This window comes from Equus przewalskii, chromosome X, assembly GCF_037783145.1.
Source record: "Equus przewalskii isolate Varuska chromosome X, EquPr2, whole genome shotgun sequence".
Taxonomy (NCBI): domain Eukaryota; kingdom Metazoa; phylum Chordata; class Mammalia; order Perissodactyla; family Equidae; genus Equus; species Equus przewalskii.
This window is the reverse complement of record NC_091863.1, coordinates 82,673,059-82,694,595: the sequence shown is the minus strand read 5'-3', so window position 1 is coordinate 82,694,595 and position 21,537 is coordinate 82,673,059. Positions and strand designations below refer to the sequence as shown.

General features: G+C 40.5%; 1 protein-coding gene across 6 annotated transcripts in view; it reads right to left on the bottom strand.

Moving 5' to 3' along the window:
* Positions 1-16,450: 16,450 nt before the first annotated feature.
* GPRASP1 (G protein-coupled receptor associated sorting protein 1) overlaps positions 16,451-21,537 on the bottom strand; it is a 46,199-nt gene continuing 41,112 nt past the window's right edge. For all 6 annotated transcript variants that reach the window (XM_070605030.1, XM_070605034.1, XM_070605032.1 and 3 more), the window contains one exon: positions 16,451-21,299. In XM_070605030.1, coding sequence (XP_070461131.1) covers positions 16,809-20,978 — 4,170 coding nt within the window. In that variant the 5' untranslated portion in view covers positions 20,979-21,299 and the 3' untranslated portion in view covers positions 16,451-16,808. The remainder of the gene's footprint in view (positions 21,300-21,537) is intronic.

The following is a 21,537-nucleotide window of genomic DNA, read 5'->3' as shown; positions in this document are numbered from 1 at the left end:
TCAACAAATAAAAGCTCAGTACCAGCTGCTACACTGGTGAATTCTACCAAATATTTAAAGAAGAATTAATGCCAATCCTCCTCAAAAAACTGAAGAGAGGGAACACTCCCAAAATCATTTTATGAGGCCAGCATCACCCTCATACCAAAATCAGAGAAGAACATTACAAGAAAAGAAAATTACAGAGTAACGTCAGCATCACAGTGGAGTGAGCTCTCCCAGTAAATTCTGCCCCCAAGGATACAATGAAAAGGACATACATATTCCAACACAGGACATCCACACAACACAAAAGACGTCTGAGAGACCCACTCAGACAAAAGTCAGAAGGTGGAGGAACTGCAGCCACCCCCACCCCCACCCCCAAGGAAGTGGATCAAGGTAAGAGAACCTTTCCCTTCCTCACAGAAGGACAGCTACCGAGGGATTATGCACACCACGGGGAAGAAAGCGGGGAGGGAGGAGGGGCCCTCCGAGGGAACACCATAGATCCCTGAAATCCCTCACAGCCCAGGGAAAAGCCCCTCACAGAAAAGACTAGATATCAAGGGGGGGGGGGGTGTCTGCATCAAACTAACACCCAGGAGATCACATAGCAAGGGCAGAGCAAGAAGCCTCCGAGATTGAGCAGGAAAAGAAGGCACTCCTCCCCCCGAGCCCTGGTGCCATAGCCCAGGATCTTGGAGTTATCCCCTTGGTTTGCAGCTGGTTCTGAATATGCAGCTCTTGACCCCCACCTAGTTGCAAAAGGTGGAAGTTGCAATCAAAGACTACCACAATAAGGAAGCAAAACTCTATGGCGTTGAGCAGTATGAAAAATTATATTACACATCCAGACCAGAAGGAAAATGATGAATATCCAGAAATCAATCCTGAAGACACAGAAATCTATAACCTAAATGACAAAGAATTCAAAATAGCTATCATTAGAAAACTTAATGAGTTAAAAGAGAATACAGATAGACAATTCAATGAGTTCAGGAGCTACGTCACAAAAGAGATTGAAACTGTAAAGAAAAACCGTGCAGAAATATTGGAGATGAAAAATACAATGGAAGAGATAAAGCAGAATATAGCTTCCCTGAACAGTAGAGCAGGTTATCATTGGGGAACAAATCAGCATGATCGAGGATAGAAATTTAGAAGTGCTTCAGATGGAGGAGGAGAAAAAACTAAGACTAAAAAGAAATAAAGAAACTCTCCAAGAAATATAAGACTCAATTAGGAAATGCAAAATATAGATTACAGGTATTCCAGAGGGTGAAGAGAAGGAGAATGGAGCAGAAAGCTTGTTCAAAGAAATAATAGTGGAGAATTCCCAAACCTGGGGAAGAAGATGGAACGTCGCGTGAAGGAGGCCATAAGATCTTCTAAGTTTGTCAATGCAAAAAGACCTACTGCAAGCCATACAGTAGTGAAGCTGGCAAAAGTCAATGACAAAAAAAAAAAAATACTAAGGGCAGTAAGGTAGAAGAAAACTTAAAAAGGAACCCCTATCAGGCTTTCAGCATATTTCTCAGCAGAAACCTTACAGACTAGAAGAGAGTGGAATGATATATTTAAATCTTTGAAAGACAAAAAGTTTCAGCCAAGAATACGCTATCCAGTGAAAGTATCCTTCAGATATGATGGAGAAATAAAAACATTCCCAGACAAACAAAAGCTAAGGGAGTTCATGGTCACAAGACCACCCCTAAAAGAAATCCTCCAGAAGGCCCTCACATTTGAAAAAAAGAAGGGGTTACAAACACCTGAATAAGGAAATACATAGGTAGACAAAATCAGAAAATTGGAGCTACCCAGCAGAAAAGGTTAGCAAATACTCAGGGAAAACATTAGAGATAAAGGGAAGGAAAACACGAAAAAAAAAGATAATTTTGTCATTTTAACCATAAACTCACAACACAAAATAGAATAAGATGCAACAAAAACAACTTAGGTGGGGAAAGGGAAAAGGACTGAATTGGCTTAGTCTAAGGAAATAAGATGTCATCAGAAAATGGACTATCTCATCGATGAGATTTTGCATACAAACCTCAGGGTAACCACTGAACAAAAAAGTAGATGAGAGTCACAAATAATAAATAAGGAGAAAACTAAGAAATCCAGCATGAAAAAAACTACCTAATTGAATTGGTACTCCTAAATACACAGGACAACAAACAAAGGAAATGCAGGATAACCAGAAAGCAAATAGTACAATGGTAGCACTAAGCCCTCATATATTAATAATCACTCTAGATGCAAATAGATTGAACTCTCCAATAAAAAAACACATGGAGTGGCAAGATGGATTAAAGAACAAGACCCAACTGTATGCTGCCTCCAAGAAACACACCTCAGCTCCAATGACAAACACAGGCTCATAGTAAAGGGATGGAAGACAATACTTCAAGTAAATGGCATACAAAAGAAAGCAGGTGTGCAATACTTATATCAGACAAACTACACTTCAAGATAAGACAAGTAAAGAGAGACAAAGAAGGACAGTATATAGTGATCAAAGGGATGCTCCAAGAAGACATATCACATATAGACATCTATGCATAAAACATAGGAGAACCAAAGTACATAAAGCAACTATTAACAAACCTAATTGGAGATTTTAACAACAACATGATAATAGCAGGGGATCTCAACACTCCACTCACATCAATGGATAGATCATCCAGACAAAAAGTCAACAAGGAAACAGTGGAACTAAATGAAAAGCTAGACCAGATGGAGTTAATAGATATATATAGAACACTTCATCCAAAACCAGCAGAATGTACATCCTTCTCAAGTATGCATGAAACATTCTCAAGGATAGACCAGATATTGGGAAACAAGGCAAACCTCAATAAATTTAAGAAGACTGAAATAATAACAAGCATCTTTTCTGACCACAATGCTATGAAACTAGAAATTAACTACAAGAAAAAAGCTGAGAATGGGACAAAGATGTGGAGACTAAACAAGATGAAACTGAACAACCAAAGGATTACAAAAGAAATTAAAGGAGAGATCAAAAAGTATCTGGAGACAAATAAAAATGAAAACATCCCATACCAACTCATATTGGATGCAGCAAAAGCAGTCCTAGAGGGAAATTCATCACAATACAACCCACCTTAACAAACAAGAAAAATCCCAAATAAGTAATCTCAAACTACACCTAACTGAATTAGAAAAAGTAGAACAAACAAGACCCAAAGTCACCAGAAGGACAGAAATAATAAAGATCAGAGCAAAAATAAATGCAATGGGAACAAAAAAGAGAATAGAAAGGATCAATGAAACAAAGAGCTGGTTCTTTGAGAACATAAACAAAATTGACAAATCCCTAGCCGACTTGCAAAGAAAGAGAGAAAGCTCAGATAAATAAAATTATAAATGAAAGAGGAGAAATTACAACAGATACCACAGAAATACAAATGATGATAAGAGAATACTATGAAAAGCTATTTGCCAACAAAATGGACAATCTAGAAGAAATGGGTAAATTCTTAGACTCTTACAACCTCCCAAAGCTGAATCAAGAAGAAATAGATAATCTGAACAGACCAATCACAAGTAAAGAGATTGTAAAAGTAATCAAAAACATCCCCAAAAACAAAAGCCCAGGACCAGATGGCTTCTCTGGAGAATTCTATCACACATTCAAAGAGGACTTAATATCTAACCTTCTCAAACTATTACAAAAAATTAGGGAAGATAGAATATTCCCTAACACATTCTACGAGGCCATCACCACCTCGATACCAAAGCCTGATAAGGACAACACAGAAAAGGAAAACTACAGGCCAATATCACTGATGAACATAGATGCAAAAATTCTCAACAAAATATTGGCAACCTGAATACAGAAATACATCAAAAAGATGATACACCATGATCAAGTGAGATTTCCTGCAGGGACACAGGGATGGTTCAACATCTGCAAATCAATCAATGTGGTACACCCGATTAACAAAATGAGGAATAAAAAACACATGATCATCTCAATAGATGCAGAGAAAGAATTTGACAAGATCCAACAGCCATTTATGATAAAAAACTCTTAACAAAATGGGGATAGAAGGAAATCACCTCAACATAATCGAAGCCATATATGACAAACCCACAGCCAACATCATACTCAATGGGCAAAAACTGGAAGCCATTCCTTTCAGAACAGGAACAAGACAAGGGTGCCCACCCTTATCACTTTTCTTCAACATTGTACTGGAGGTTTTGGCCAGATAAATTAGGCAAGAAAAAGGAATAAAAGGATTCCAAACAGGAAATGAAGAAGTGAAACTCTCACTGTTTGCAGATGACATGATCTTATATAGACAACCCTAAGGAATACATTGGAAAACTATTAGAAATAATCAACAACTACAGTAACGTTGCAGGGTACAAAATCAACTTACAAAAGTCAGTTGCATTTCTATACTCTGATAATGAACTAATAGAAAAAGAACTCAAGAATACAATCCCATTTACAATTGCAATAAAAAGAATAAGATATCTAGGAATAAATTTAACCAAGGAGGTGAAAGACCTATACAATGAAAAGTATAAGACATTATTGAAAGAAATTGATGATGACATAAAGAAATGGACAGATATTCCATGCACATGAATCGGAAGAATAAACATAGGTACAATGTCCAAACTACCTAAAGCAATCTACAGATTCAATGCAATCCCAATCAGAATCCCAATGACTTTCTTCATGGAAATAGAACAAAGAATCCTAAAATTCATATGGGGCAACAGAAGACCCCAAATAGCTAAAACAATCCTGAGAAAAAAGAACAAAGCTGGAGGCATCATAATCCCTGACTTCAAAATGAAGTCCCTGACTTCAAAATGTACTACAAAGCTATAGTAATCAAAACAGCATGGTACTGGTACAGAACCCGGCACACAGATCAATGGAACAGAATTGAAAGCCCAGAAATAAAACCACACATCTATGGACAGCTAATCTTCAACAAAGGTGTAAAGAACATACAATGGGGAAAAGATAGTCTCTTTAATAAATGGTGGAAAACTGGACAGCCACGTGCAAAAGAATGAAAGCAGATCACTATCTTATGCCATACAGAAAAATTAACTCAAAATGGATCAAAGACTTGAAGGTAATGCCTGAAACCATAAAACTTCTGGAAGAATCTATAGGTAGTACACACTGACATGGATCTTAAAAGGATCTTATTGAATGCCATGTTTTCTCAGACAAGGGAAATAAAAGAAAAAATAAACAAGTGGGACTTGATCAGACTAAGGAGTTTCCACAAGGCAAAGGAAACCAGAATCAAAACAAAAAGACAACCCACCAACTGGGAGAAAATAATTGCAAATCATCTAGCTGAGAAGGGGTCAATCTCAATTATATATAAAGAACTCATACAACTGAACAAAAAAAATGAACAACCAATCAAAAAGTGAGCAGAGGATATGAACAGACATTTTTCCAAAGAAGATATACAGATGGCCAATAGGCACATGAAAAGTTGCTCAACATCACTAATCATCAGAGAAATACAATTCAAACCTACCCTAAGATACCACTTTACATCCATTAAAATGGCTATAATCACTAAGACAAAAAATAACAAATGTTGGAGAGGTTGTGGAGAAGAGGGAACCCTCATTCACTGCTGGTGGGAATGCAAACAGGTGTAGCTACTATGGAAAACAGTATGGAGATTTCTCAAAAAACTAAAAATAGAAATACCACATGACCCAGCTATCCAACTACTGGGTATTTATCCAAAGAACATGAAATCCACAATTCAAAGTGACTTATGCACCCATATGTTCACTGCAGTATTGTTCACAATTGGTTGACTTGGACACAACCAATGATTGCTTCCAACTGATGATTGGATAAAGAAGATGTGGTATATATATACAATGGAATGCTACTCAACCATAAAAAAGAAAATTTTCTCCTTTGAAACAATATGGATGGACCTGGAGGGTATTATGTTAAGCAAAATAAGCCACACAGAAAGACAAACATCATATGATTTCACTTATATGTGGAAGATAAAGAAACACATGGGCAAAGAGAATAGTTCAGTGGTTACCAGGGGAAGGGGGCTTGGGTGAGGGCACAGGGGGTGAAGGGGAGCACCTATATGGTGACAGACAAGTAATAACGTACAACTGAAATTTCACAATGTTGTAAACTATTAAGAACTCAATAAACAAAAAAGAAAATTATAGGCCAATATCCCTGATGAATATACATGCAAATATTCTCAACAAAATACTAGCAAACTGAATTCAACAGCACATTAAAAGGGTCACATACCGGGGCCGACCTGGTAGTGGTCAAGTTTGCGCACTCTGTTTTGGTGGCCTGGGGTTCACAGTTCAGATTCCGAGTGCAGACCTACACACTGCTCATCAAGCCATGCTGTGGAGGCATCCCACATACAAAATAGAGGAAGACTGGCATGGATATTAGCTCAGGGACAATCTTCCTCAAGCAAAAAGGGGAGAATTGGAAGCATATGTTAGCTCAGGGACAATCCTCGTCACCAAAAAGAAAAGGATGATATGCCAGGAGAATTTATCCCAGAGATTAAAAGATGGTTCACCATAACAAATCAATAAATGAGATACATCACATTAACAGAACGAAGGATAAGAATCATGGTCTTCTCAATATACGCAGAAAAAGCATTTGAAAAAATTCAACATCCTTTCAGATAAACTCTCAACAAATTGGGAATACAAGATGTACCTCAATGATAAAAATGCCATATATAAGGAGTTCATAGCTAACATTATACTCAATGGTGAAAAACGGAAAGCTTTTCTTCTAAGATCAAGACAAGGGTGCCCACACACACTACTCATATTCAACATAGTACTGGAAGTCCTAGCCAGAGAAATTAGCCAAGAAAAAGAAACGAAAGGCACCCAAATCAGAAGGAATAAGTAAAATTGTCTGTGTTTGCACATTAAATGACTTTATATTTAGAAAATCCTAAAGACCAACCAAAAAACTGTTGGAATAAATTCAGTAAAGCTTCAGGACACGTGATCAACAAAGAAAAATCAGTTGCATTTCCTTACACTAACAACAAACTATCTGAAGAAGAAATAAAGAAAACAATCCCAATTACAACAGTATCAATAACAATAAAATACTTAGGATAAATTTAAGGAAGTGAAAGATCTGCACATTAAAAACTATAAGATGCTGATGAAAGAAATTGAAGAAACAAATAAATGGAAATATACTCTGTGTTCACTGATCAAAATAATTAATATTGTTAAAATGTCCATACTGCCCAAAATGGTTTAGATTCAACGCAATCCTTATCAGAATTCCAATGGAATTTTTAACAGAAATAGAAAAAACAATTCTAAAATTCGTATGGAACCACAGAAGACTCTTAACAGCTGAAGCAATCTTGAGAAAGAATAAGCTGGAGGCACCACACTTCCTGATTTAAAACTTTATTACAAAGCTATATAAGCAAAACACTATGGTACTGGTGTAAAAGCAGACACATAACCAATGGAACAGAATCAAGAGCCGAGAAATAAACCCACACATATATGGTGAACTAATATTTGACAAGAGAGCCAAGAATATTCAGTGAGGAAAAGATAGCCTCTTCAATAAATTGTGCTGGAAAAACTGGATATTCACATGCAAAAGAAAGAAATTGGACCCCTATCTTATACCACTCACAAAAACTGACTCAAAATGGATTAAAGACTTAAATGTCATACCTGAAATCATAAAACTTCTAGAAGAAAACATAGGGAAAAAGCCCTTTGACATTGGTCTTGGCAATGATTTTTTTGCATATGACACCAAAATCACAAAGAACAAAAGCAAAAGTCAACAAGCAGGACTAATTCAACCTAAAAAGTTTCTGCACCACAAAGGAAACCATCAACAAAATGAAAATGCAACCTATGGAACGGGGGAAAATATTTGCAAACCATATATCTGAAAAGGGTTTAATATCCAAAATATATAAGGAAATCATACAACTGAATAGTAATAATAATAATAATAACAATAGTAATCTGATTTTTAAAATGGGCAAAGGAGGGGCCGGCCCCGTGGTGTAATGGTTAAGTTCGCATGCTCCACTTCAGCAGCCCCGGGTTCACCAATTCAGATCCTGGGCACTGACCTATGCACCACTTATCAAGCCACATTGTGGCAGACATCCCACATAGCAGGTAGAGGAAGATGGGCACGGATGTTAGCTCAGGGCCAGTCTTCCTCAGCAAAAAGAGGAGGATTGCTGGCAGATGTTAGCTCAGTGCTAATCTTCCTCAAAAAGAAAAATGGGCAAAGGACCTGAATAGACATCTTTTCAAAGATGATATACAGTTGGCCAACAGGTACATGAAAAGATGCTCACTATCACTAATCATCAGGGAAACGCAAATCAAAACCACAATGAGATATCACTTCACACCTATCAGAATGGCTATTACCAAAAAGACAAGAGATAACACGTGTGGATGAGAATGTGAAGAAAAGGAAACTCTTATGCACTGTTGGTGGGAATGTAAATTGGAACAGGCACTATGGAAAACACCATGGAGGCTTTTAAAAAAACTTTTTTTAAATTAAAAATAGAACTACCATATGATCTAGCAGTCTCACTTTTGGGTATATATTCAAAAGAAATGAAATCACTATTTCAAAGAGATATCTGCAGCCCTGTGTTCATTGCAGCATTATTCACAATAGCCAAGACATAGAAACTACCTAAGTGTGCACTGACAGATGAATGGATAAAGAAAATGTGTGTGTGTATACATATGTATGTGTATATATGTATATAATGGAATATTATTCAGCCATGAGAAAAAAGGAAATCTTGCCATTTGAGACAACACGGATGGAGCTTAAGGGCATTATACTAAGTGAAATAAGTCATATAAAGACAAATACTGTATGTTCTCATTTACATGTAAAATCTAAAAGAGTCAAACTCATAGAAACAGAGTAGATTGGTGGTTGCCAGGTAGGTGGGGGAAATGCGAGATGTAGGTCAAAGGGTACAAACTTTCAGTCATAACATGAGTTAGTCCTGGGGATCTAATGTGCGGCCTGGTGACTGTAGTTCACAATACTGTACTGTAAATTGAAATTTGCTAAAAGTAGATCTTAAATGTTCTCACTACACACACACAAAAAGTAAATATGTGAGGTGATGGATATGTTAACTAACCTTATTACAGTAATCATTTCACAATATATATGCACACTAAATCATATTGTACATCTTAAACTTACACAATGTTTTCGTCAATGATATCTCAATAAATGTGGAAAATTTTTTTTGAAAAATTTAAAGAGTAATCATATCTTCCAACTTTATAACAAAATTTTACACATTTAAATTTATATGAAATATTATTTGTTTTTCAATCCAAATTAATTGGCGTTCTGATTTTGATTTTAATTTCCTACAGGTCTATATGCTGTGAGGAATCTAATGGATGCTATTATTTTAGTTCCTTTGACATTGCTATTTCCCGGTACAAATTGGTACACTGATACTCTGGATTCTGTAAGTCTTGTGACTCTATTAATTATGAGCTCACCCTAGATAAACGGATGTTATTTTTCTGTATGAGGAAACTCAGTTTCTGAGCTTGTATGGTTAAGGGACAGATATTGTGGACTCTTTTAAAAAAGGTCATCGAGGTAATGAGCACCATCCTGGAGGGCATCTTTCTTTTAATTTTTTTTTATTGCAGTAACATTGGATTATAACATTATATAGCTTTCAGATGTACATGGTCATATATTTCAAATTCTGTGTAGATTACATCATGTTCACCACCCAAAAACTAATTACAGTCCATCACTACACATGTGAGCCTAATCACCCCTTTTGCCCTCCCCTCTTCCCCTATGGTAACCACCAATCCAATCTCTGTTGCTATGTGTTTGTTTGTCATTGTTTTTATTTTCTACTTATGAGTGAGATCATACAGTATGTGACTTTCTCCCTCTGACTTATTTCACTTAGCATAATACCCCCAAGGTCCACCCACATTGTCACAAATGGCCAGATTTCATCTGGCTGAATAGTGTTCCATTGCGTATATACACTGCATCTCTTGAAGACATCTAGCAGGCTTTGGCAACACAGAGACATATTCTCTGGCCTGGCCAACACACTTTTCCAGTTTTAAACTCCAACAGAGTTTCAAAGGACTTTATGAGAATATAAGTACCTTCAGCCCCAATCAATATAATTATATATTAAAGATAAGATAAAATGATAAAATTAATTGGAGAGTCTGACCATGTATGTGAATGATGGATATATAACATTTCAGATAACCCACAAGGCTTATAATAAACTGCAATAAGCAAACCTGTATGTTTCTAACATCAGAGAAAATTTATCTCAGAAACATATGTGATGATAACTTCATATATTACAAAGGAGACACAAGAAATTGTTGGCGTAGTGGCAAATTATTTAATAAGTGATACTAGTATTAGGTGGAAAGAATCCATTTCCATTTTCTTCTACATATCACAAGCCAAAATTCATTCCAAGTAAATGAGTGTTTCTCCTCTTTATCTTCCCACTCCTTTTGAAATATTTAAGATATCTAATCTTCCTGGAATTTGTTTGTGTGTATTGGGATCTAACTTTGTTTACCCAAATGACTAGCTAACTATTCTAACACCATTTCCCAAATGTGTAGAGAAGAGTTAGCATAGCAGACCTGAGACTGCTTGCTAGCCTTAGAAAGGCCTGCTTGCAAGGTTGGGCCTTGCTAGATACTGGTAACTTAGATTTAAAGAGGCTTCCCACCCTTCCCAGAACTGATAAGATTGGCTCACTGTGCCTAAACTCTTTGTGCTAACAATATGGTTTATGCTAAATACCTTCTTTCCTTCTGGGAGTCTGGAATTTTGGTATATGCTAAGCAGAGTGTACCTACATGAACAGTCCTCCGCCCTCCCCCAAATCTTAGGCATTGAGTATCTAAGGAGCTTCCTTGGTAAACAACATTTCACACATGTTGTCATGATTTCTTGTTGGAGGAATTAAGTGTATTCTGTGTGACTCCACCAGGAGAGGACACTTGGAAGCTTGCACCTGGTTTCTTTTGGAGTTTGCTCCATGTACTTTTTTCCTTCACTGATTTGGTTTTGCTTTCTTTTTTAACAAATCATATCCGTGAGTACAACGATACAGAGTCCTGTGAGTCCTGCTAGCAAATCACTTGACCTGTGGATAGTCTCGAGGACCCGTAGCACACTCAATATTCCACTTTTCTCCGTGAATCTGAACTGTCACCCTAATATAAACGTCCATATACATGTGGCAATCTATGGGCTCACTATTTGTATTCCATTTATCTTTTCCTGAGTCAGTGCTACTCTGTTTTACTAACTATAGGTCGATACAATTTTTTTTAATTCCTGGTGGGGCAAATACTTTCCAATCTTCAAATTATTTTCACTTCCAAATTCTCTGGACTATTCACAGGATAGTATATATAGAGAAATCCATAAATAGTTCTTGAATCGCTAAGAACCTCTAAACCAAGGACCTCCAAAAGGCAAATGGGAAAAACTTACAAATACTCTGCTTACAAAAAGTAAATCCAACCAGCTAATAAACATCTGAAAATAGGTTTAACCTCATCAATAATGTCAAAACAACAATGCAATACCATGTTCTTCAATTCTATTACTAAAAGACTTAAAAATTATGCTGCTAGGATAAGAGACACATTACAAACTGTATCTACCAAGCTCATCTTACATTTCTAAGACAAACTGTCCGGCCTACAGCCTCATCCCAAAGGAAGAAGTCCTTGCTTGACTCTTGAGTAAGGCAAGACCACTGGACCAGCATTGGACAGCTGAAGGTGAGAGTGCATGGAGTTGGTGAAAGGGATCAGGAGTGTCACCATGAAGGGGATAGATGGCCTTCTAGAGAATCTTTGAAGAATGGACAGACCTTTGACAGAGATTATAGGGGGCTGGAGATGACTGGTGGGAAGGGACAAGTGAGTGAGAAAGGTGACCCCTCCAGGTGCCAGGAACTGTGTGAATAAGCTGTGGTGCAGATAAAGACTATTAAAAGCCTATTTTTGTCTGTAAAATGTTATACAATGTATGTACTGCCCTAAAAGGCTTAAGGTATAAAGGTTTTAGAGATAAGCACTAAGGTATCTTTAATGTACATATTCTATGTTATACAAACTCTTCCTGAGACTAGAAGAACAAAAGCCATCCAAACTTATCTAATGAGGCTAACATAACCTTGAATCTGTGATGAAAAAACTATGGAATAAAAAATAAAACTATAGGACAACCTCATTCATGAACAAGAATGAAAAAAAAAACTGGCAAGTTGAATCTAGCAATATATTAAAAAACACTAACAACAATAAAAATACTGTGATAGAATGTCAAGGAGATAGGCATATCCACAATCATAGAGATTTCAGCACTTCTCTCTCAATAACAAGTAGAGACAAAATAAGTAAAGATATACAACAGAAGACCTAAACAACATTATGAACCAACTAGACTTAATTGACATTTATAGATCAGTTCATATAACAACAGAAGGATACATATTTTCTTTAAGTGTAACTGGAATATTTACCAAGATAGACTATGTTCTGGGCCATAAACGAAGTCTCAATAAATTAAAAGGATTCAAGTCACACAAAGTATGTTCTCTGACCAGAATTGTGGTCAGTACTGTAGAAATCCATAACTGAAACATCTGGAAAAGCCCCAGATACTTGGGAACTACATAGCATACCTCTAAATAACTCTTGGACCAAAGAAGAAACCAAAAGAGAAATTACTATGTAATTTCAATTGAATAAAAATGAAAACACAACATATCAAAATTTGTGGGGTGCAACTTAAGCAGAATTAGAGGGAAATTTACAGTACTAAAATGCCTATATGAGAAAAAGTCTCAAATCAATGACCTTCCTTCTAAGTAGCTAGAAACAGAAGAGTAACAAACACAAAGTAAACAGAAGAAAGGAAATAATAATATGAGAGTAGAAATCAATGAAATAGAAAACAGAAAAATAATAAAGAAAATCAATAAAACTAAAAGCTAGTTTGTTGATGTCAATAAAATTGATGAGCCTCTAGCCATAATGATAAAGAACAACAAAAGAGAAGACACAATTACTAACATCAGGAATAAGAGAGGTGACATCACTAGATAGCCTACAAATATCAAAAGAATAATAAGAAATTGATTGGCAAGGCTGTAGAGAAAAGGTACTCTTAAATGTTGCTGGTGGGAATGAAAATTTGTAATACTCCTACGGAGGGATATTTGAGAATACCTAATAAAACTATACATGCACTTCTCATTTGACCTACCATCCCTACTTCTAGGAATCTACCTTGAAGATATACCTCTAACCAGACAAAAATACATTTGCACAAGGTTATCCTTCCAGCATCGTTTGTAACAGCAAAATATTGAAAACAAATGGCCATATATGAGAGTAATTGAACAAATTACGGTAGTGACAGGAGGGAGTATTATGTAGTATTTTGCAGCTATAAAAAAGAGAAAGACCTCTATATACTACTTAGCTTCAAATCTGTAAAATGTGCAAATAAATAGAGAGGTTAATAGGATTAGCAAAATTTATTTTTCTTAACTATCTTCTACTAAGAAGATTTTGGTATTCTGTGGCTGTCTCATAGAGCTGAGCTCTGACCAAAGGAATCAGCACAAATAAGGGAGTGTCACTAAGGATAGCTGCAAATAACGAAGTCTGAAGCATTGGCCAGAAAACACAAACAATAAAAGAGCAAAAGGTCCGCAAAGGGAAACTTATGAGACTATTCATAAAGCACTTTCTGTAGGTCGTTCCCAGAAAGACCCTCCTCTGAGGCCTAAGACTGAAAAGGGAGAGAGGCTCAGATGGAGTAGATGGAGTGTCCATAGATGGGAGGGAGCTATTTAGGGCACAATGGGACCACGTCCTTTCAGAACCTCAGATCCAGGGCAGCCCCCCAGGATGCTGTGCCTGGGATAAGATCCAGAAATCCCTTTGGGAGTTGAGAAGCTTCCCAGTATCCAATGAGAAATCCTATGTGAAGGGCCCAAAGCATCAAGGTTCCCTCCTCCTGAATCTGTCGCCTCTTTCCCTCCCTACAGCTGGACAGACTGAGGTTCATTCCTCTCTTGCATCTCCAGGCAACTGGAGCCCTGGAGTAAAAGTTAGTCTTGTTCCCCTCATCACCCCCTACGCCCACAATATGGAGCTCAGCCATCCCCACTGTCTGGCAGACAGACAGACAAGAGTGAGGGCCAACTAGGTGGGAGGAAGGGAGCAGTAGTGTAGCTCACAGATCCCTTCTGTCCCCATTCCTGCCTTTCCAGAGCCAGCGCCACGCGCGTACTCGAATTGGGTGTTCACGAATTGTCACTTCACCGTCTCCTCTCTCTGGGCTCCCCTGAAGCCAACTCCCTCCAGGTGTCCACCACTCCCACCCACACATAGAAACACAGAGTCACACAGCGCTGAGCTGGGAGCCTGGCGGTGGGGGAAAGGGTGTTCAGAAGGCAGGAGGGAGCAGGAGGGTCCCAGGCACCTCCTGCACCCGGATCTGGTCTCAGCCCCTACCTCCCACGGATGCCATTTCTGGGCCTCGCACCCACCTCCTCCAACAGTGGCCGCTGCTTCTCTCCACGGATGCCTCCCGCAGACTTCCTGCCTCTTGAGCTCCTGGACGAAAGGCAGACCCTGGCTAAGACGCTCGCAATGGGCTGAGGGATTGTTTCCTCTACTAACAGATGCCCTAATTCTGGTGGACTGAGACATTAGTTTTCAGCCTAGTGCAGCACACAGACGCACCCATCCACCACAACATCCTACCACTCCTCCCATGGCAGTTGGCCAGTCATCAGGTGTGTGTCCTTCCTCTCCCTTTTCCAAGCAACGCACCTCTCTGCTCGCCCAAGTGAGGGCGTGGTCACATGACCCGCCGTCAGCCCCACATGACCCAGCGCTCAGCTTGGGTGCTGCAGCCCTGCAGCGCGGGACAGTAGAATCTTCTGCCGCTGGGATTGAGCTGCCTGCTAGAAGAACCTGAAGCTCCTGACCACGGTGAAGACAGAGAGCTGGAAGGCAGGCTGGATTTGGAGCCAAAGCTTCTAGCCCTAGGCCTTGCTCTGCAGGAGCACAGGGCTGGCGAGGAACACTCCATGAGGAGTTTGGAGACAACTGACTTTTAATATCCTGTATAAACTTGGGACGGACACACACACACACACACACACACACACACACACACACATGCACACACGCTCTGTCTTGAAAAATACTGATAGGCAAACCAAACATTCAAACTCCAATTTCTACCACCAGGATGATCCCTGTTAACACTTGCCCTTTGTGAAAGGAGGAGGCAAAAGTGCCACTTTGCCCTACTTCCATAAACCTTGACTACTAGAACCGGGTAGGAAAAATGTACTTTGCACCCTGATACAAACCAAAATAACAGGGTCACCATGTCTGGTTCTTTCCCTGAAAATAATAAAACTTTGTATATTTCCCCTTAGCCTGGACTCCTGCCCCCTCAAACCAACTTTATCCCTGACTTTCGCCCCTGTCTGAAGATATGTTATTACCTTTGTAAATGCAAAAAATGTGTAGCATGAATTCAGGAACTTTGGAAATTTTAGTTTATTCCCTTTAAATAATTACGCATTTTCATTTGGCACACCAGTCCTTCCAAAGTTGTAGTCTCTCACGCTTCCTTATTAGCTTGACATGTCTTATATCGTTGAAGAATTTTCCATAACCAGATACTAAAAATTTGCATAACTGTGGTCCATTTACGCACATTTACTTTTATAACAGGATCATACTTTCCATATACGATACCAGTCTTTTCTATCTCACCAAATATAGAAAGCATCAGAGCTTTTCTTAGTCAATTTAAAAAACCTATACATCATCACTTTTAGTGGTCATATGGTATTACCTTAAGACTTTCCATGGGAACCACTATGAAGAAATGGTCTTCCTGACTCAAACTGGTGTGCTTTCCTGTCTTAGTCTTTAAACCTTTAGGCAGCATCGAAAGAACACCCAGACTTTGATCTGCAAAATGCAACTTCTCAACTCTTCAAAACTTACTTCATCCTCTATATTCCTTAATACACTCCTCCCAGCCACTCCAGGCAGACCGGATACCTCACTACCATGGGAACACTTTTGCCAGCTCCATGCTTTTCTTCATAGCACCCAACCTATTTCCTACATTTCACAGCCCAACTTAATGGGGTCATTTTTCTTTGAAGCGTGCTCTGAGTAGCAGCCCATGGTAATCCTTGCATTTAAAGCTATGGGAATAGGCTTTTTCAAGGTGTATATTATTCATACAGCAATCATCTCTATGTGTTCATATTTTATCTTTGCATCTATATTTTAAGTTCAAGGAGAAGGGTGATTTCTGCCAACTTTAACAAAGAACTTTATTGAAAACACATACAAGACTCAAATAGAATTCACTACACTAGAACAACAATCAGAAGGGTAGCTTACTTATGATGGCTCAGTTCACTATAAGCTTAAACACCAAATGTCACAATCTGGACAAAAAGACAAATATCAACAAATCTGTTTTCACAGTTCTAATACTCATTTGGCATCAGAAGAATGATCCGGCTCATACAGAGTTGGGCAAAGTTAGTATCAGCATTAAAGATGTATATTACAACACAGAACCAACTGTGAAAACCAAAGCATTATTCAAGGATCATTAACTCAGGAACATAAGGACAATCAGAGGCAAGTGACTAATCATACTAATTTTCTTGGTCTTCCTCAGGGTTATTTTGATCATCTGTTTTGCCTTGCAGTTCCTTAGCAAATTCCTCAACTTCATGGAAGGCAGAAATAAGTGGCTCAAGGCTGAAATCATCATCTGTGAACAACATTACCTCCTTTTTGATATTGTTACCAATATTTTCAAACATTGCTAGAACAACTTGAATATTGTCATTTGTCTCTTTCCTCTTAAAAAGCTCCATAAATTCTGACATTGCTTTAGCACTGAGTAGTACTTTTGTCATGACAGGATTTTCAGATAAATTCAGTAGCATTTTCAGAACATGAAACCTTGTTTTGGTATTGCCCATGGCTAGTAAGGAAAGAAACCCAGACATATATTTGGTAACCAGCATGTGATAGTCAGTGGTTGTAGTGAGATGTCTAAGCATTTTTATTCCAGATAGCTGCTCAGGGGAATCCAAAATACAAGCAAGGGTTTCTTCACATACTTGACATACGTATGTCTGAATCATGTTTAGATCTGGATAAGGTGGAACCATGTGAATCATATTTTCCAAAAAACTTGTCCTAACTCGGGAGGAGGGATAATTGAGCAAGGTTTCAATAAGCGAGACAACACCTGAATCCCGAATGAAATCTCGGGTAAATTGAGAAGCACTTCTCATACCCATTGCAATTTTAGATATTTCATGAATAAAAGGATCTCGAATTTTGTCCATTAATAGAAGGAGTTCTTCAAACTCTGCAGTACCAATTTTAAGCTCACACTGTATGCAGCTGCAGGACCAAGTCTCAGGCTCTGCACTCTCCCTGGCCCTAAGATGCTCCCGAATTTCCCTGACTGACCGGTAGGACGGATCATACTGAAATGGGAACTCAGACTCAGGCTGATCAGACTGAAGCAGAGACTCCTGCTCTTTCCCTTCTAGACCCTGTTTCATGTACCTGGGTTTTCCTCCAAACATTTCAGAGAATAGAGATGCTGCTTCTTTTGGAAATCTAAAGGGGCTTGGGGATGGGAAGCCAACCCTACCCCATGGACCAGGCTTGAACTTAACAGTGACCTCCTCCCAGCTCTGGGGCCTGTGTGAAGCATCAGGCTCTTGCTCAGTTGAATACCTGGACCTGCAAATGGCTCTGAACACAGGGTTAGGATTTGATTCAAAACGGGCCTCATCTCCTGCCCAGAACCAGGACCCCACTATGGTCTCATCTTCCTCAGCTGCTGTCTTGCACTCACAGTTGGTTCCACTGCCAGTCCTGTTATTGGGCTCATCTTTAGCTCCAAACCCAGATCCAACAACTGCCCCTTCCTCATTTTCTGGCCTGGACTCACAGGTGGCCACAGTTCCTGTTTTGTTAACAGCCTCGTCTCCAGACCAGAACCAGGACTCAACAATCATCTCTTCATCATCCTCTGGCTTGGATGCACAGTATGTCTCTGCTTCTACAATGGCTTCTTTTGCAGGCCAGAACCAGGATCCAAAAACGGTTTCCTTTTCAGTCCTTGACCTGGTGTCTTCTATTGCCTGAGGCCCAACCTCTATACTGTCTTCTTCTTCAGCCCAGAACCAAGACCCAACAATGATTTCCTCCACCTCGGTTCCAGGCTTGGACTCAAAACTGGCCCCTGCCTCCAGACTCGCCTCTTCTTCAGCCCAGAACCAGGGCCCAAAGATGACTTCCTCCTCTTCAGCTTCTGGACTGGATTTGCTGCAAAAGCCAGGCTCCTTTCTAAGGGCCCCTTCCCTGGCCCAGAACCAAGACCCAACAATAGCTTCCTCCTCAGCTGTGAGCCTGTCCTGTTCTCTAGCCTCAGCTGCCATCCTGAGCTTGTCCTCTTCCCTAGGCCAGAACCAAGAATCAATGTCTTCCTCCTCAGCATACGACCTGGATTCTTCTCTGTCTATAGCCTCTATAATGGCTTCATCCCCTTTCCAGAACGAGGACGTAATCATGGTCTCTCCCTTGGTCAGCGGCTTGGCCTCTTCTCCAGTCCAATCATCTATACTATCCTCTTCTGTAGCCCATAACCAGGGTCCTATAATGGTCTCTGGCCTTGTGTATTTTCTGGAGCAGAACCATGACTCAACAGTGTCCTGTTCCTCCTCTGACCTAGACTTCCACCTGCCTCCATTGGCAGGATACATACAGGGATTTTCTTCCGCCCAGATGCAAGACTCAATATTGATCTCTTCAGGCTCTGTCATAAATTTGCATCTGGTACCAGCCCCATACTTCACACTGACCTCTTCTGTGGTCCCCAACCAAGATGATGAAATAATTTCTTCCTTGTCCTCCAGGCTAGACTTATTGCTGACTTCAGCCTCCACACAAGTGTCTACTCCAGCCCAGAACCAAGATCCAATCATGGGTTCCTCCTCCTCAGCCCCTGACATGGCGTCACTGCTGACTTCAGCCCCAGAATCCACCTGGGCCTGGTTTCCAGCCCAAAACCAGGACCCAAATATTGTCTCTTCTTCAGCTCCTGGACTGGCCTCTTCTCTAAACTCAGCTTCTATAGTGACTTCTTCTCTAGCCCAGAAGCAGGGACCAGTGACCTCTTCTTCCTCAGACCTAGGCCTGGACCCACACCTAGTCCCAACAGCAGCTTTCACACTGTCCTCATCATTGACCCAAAACCATGACCCAAAAATGGTCTCTTCCTCAGCCTCTAGGTTGGTTTCTTCACTAGCCCAAAAGCAGGAACTGGCAATGACCTTTGTTTTCTCATCTGCTAGCAGAGATTTGGAAGTGGCCTCAACCCCAGTCTCCATACTGGTCTTTTCCCCAGCCCCAAGCATAGAATTGCCAATAGGTTCCTGCTCAGTTCTTGGTCTGGATTTACTGCTGGCCTCAGTCCCCATATTGGTCTCTTTTTCAGCCCAGAACCAACTGCCAACAATGGACTCATCCTCCACTTGAAAACTGGACTTGACGCTGGCCCCACCCACTATGCTGGATTCTTCTGCAGCCCAGAACCAGGTCCCAATGAGGAACTGATCCTCTGACCCGGCTTCTTGCTTGTCCCTGGCTCTGGCCTTGGTTTTGGCCTCTTCCTTTGCCATTGCTCTGGTCCTGGCCTCTTTCTTGGACTTCGGCCTTGACAAGTTACTAGCCTCTTCTCCAGGCCAGAACCAGGACTCTTTTTTGATGACATCTATAGACTCAGGCATGAAATTAACAGAAGCTTCTCGCTTGGCCTTGTGCCTGACCCTCACATTGGCCCCTTTCCTAGCTCTGGGTTTGGACCCGGATTTGGCCTCTTCTCCAGGCCAGAACCAGTACTTCAAATTGTTCTCACATTCAGACCCAGAACCGAACTCAGAGTCTTCTTTCTTGGACCTAAACCTGGACCTGCTATTGGTCTCTTCCCTGGGCCTGGACGAGATACTGGTCTTTCCTCTGGCCCAGAACAAGGATGTCTTAAAAGATTCATCCTCAGAACCAGAACTGGACACAACATAGAGCTCCTGATTGGTTTTGGGCCTAGACAAAACCTCTTTTTTGGCCATGTGCCTCGACCTGGTACTGGCCTTTATCCTGTCCCTAGGATGAAACCTTGTACTCACATCTTCTCCACTCCAGAACCAGGAACTCAGAGAAGATCCATCCACCCATCTGAAATTACAATTGTGAGAGGCCTCTTGTTTGTATGTAGGCCTAGGACAGCACCAGGACCCGACATTGGTCTCCTCTGACCCGAACAAAGGCTGGATTCCTGACTGGCACTTGACCTTAGTGCCGGGAAACGACTCAGTATCCACATTAAACAATTCCCTATCCATAGACAAGGTCTTAGTTGTAGCAACTGACTCAGACTCAGTACTGACGAATGCACAGGCTATGGCGTTGGTCTGGGACACTCCCTCTGTCTTCAACATTGCCTCAGCATCAAACTCAGCCTGGATGTGTGAATGAGCTTCATGCTTGGGCATTGCCCCAGCCTCAGTTTTAGGATGTGTCCCACCTCCTGTTATGGCCACAGTTTTTGGCCTTGCCCCAGACATACCCTTGGACTCAGTTTTGGGCTTTTCCCCAGGCATCACCTGGGCCTGGGTCCTAACCTTGGGTCTGACCACCAGTGGGATTTCATTCTCTCTCTCAGGCCCACCCCCAACCTCTTCTCCAGCCTTCTTTCCAGGCTTGGCCTGGGCACCAGGCTCAATCTCGGCCCCAGTCATAGTACAAGTTACAGAAAAGGCTCAGTTAAATACTCCTACCCCAGTCTCAGCCTCTACCACAGATCTGTGAGTTTTGTATCTTCACACTCTGATCCTTCAGCGATTCAGGAAATGATACAGTAGGAAACGAGTTAGAGTCAAACCAGTCCAGCCGTCAACCAGCCTCCTCCTCAAGCCCAGCCTCAGCCAATATTACAGACAGTGCAGCAGAAGCACAACCAAGCTGGGGGAGGATGGATGGTTCCCAGGTGGGTGCAGACCTCTGGAGGACGGTAGTCAGCAGCAATTCCAACACCACCAGAGCTGCCACTGGAGGTGGATCTGGGGAGACAGAATGACATGAGACTTTGAGTCTCTTCCAATTGTGTCACTCCATGCAGAGACTCAGAGACTGGACCTTGAATGCTTGGTGAGACAGTCAGACTATAACAAAGTTTTTCTGTCACCCTTATTTGGCCTACACTCTTCACCCCTAGAGCTGCCACAGTACTTTGCCTGCTACAAAACATGTGTGAGGTTGGAGAGAAATGGGCAATGGGAGAGGCTGAGAACCTCCAGA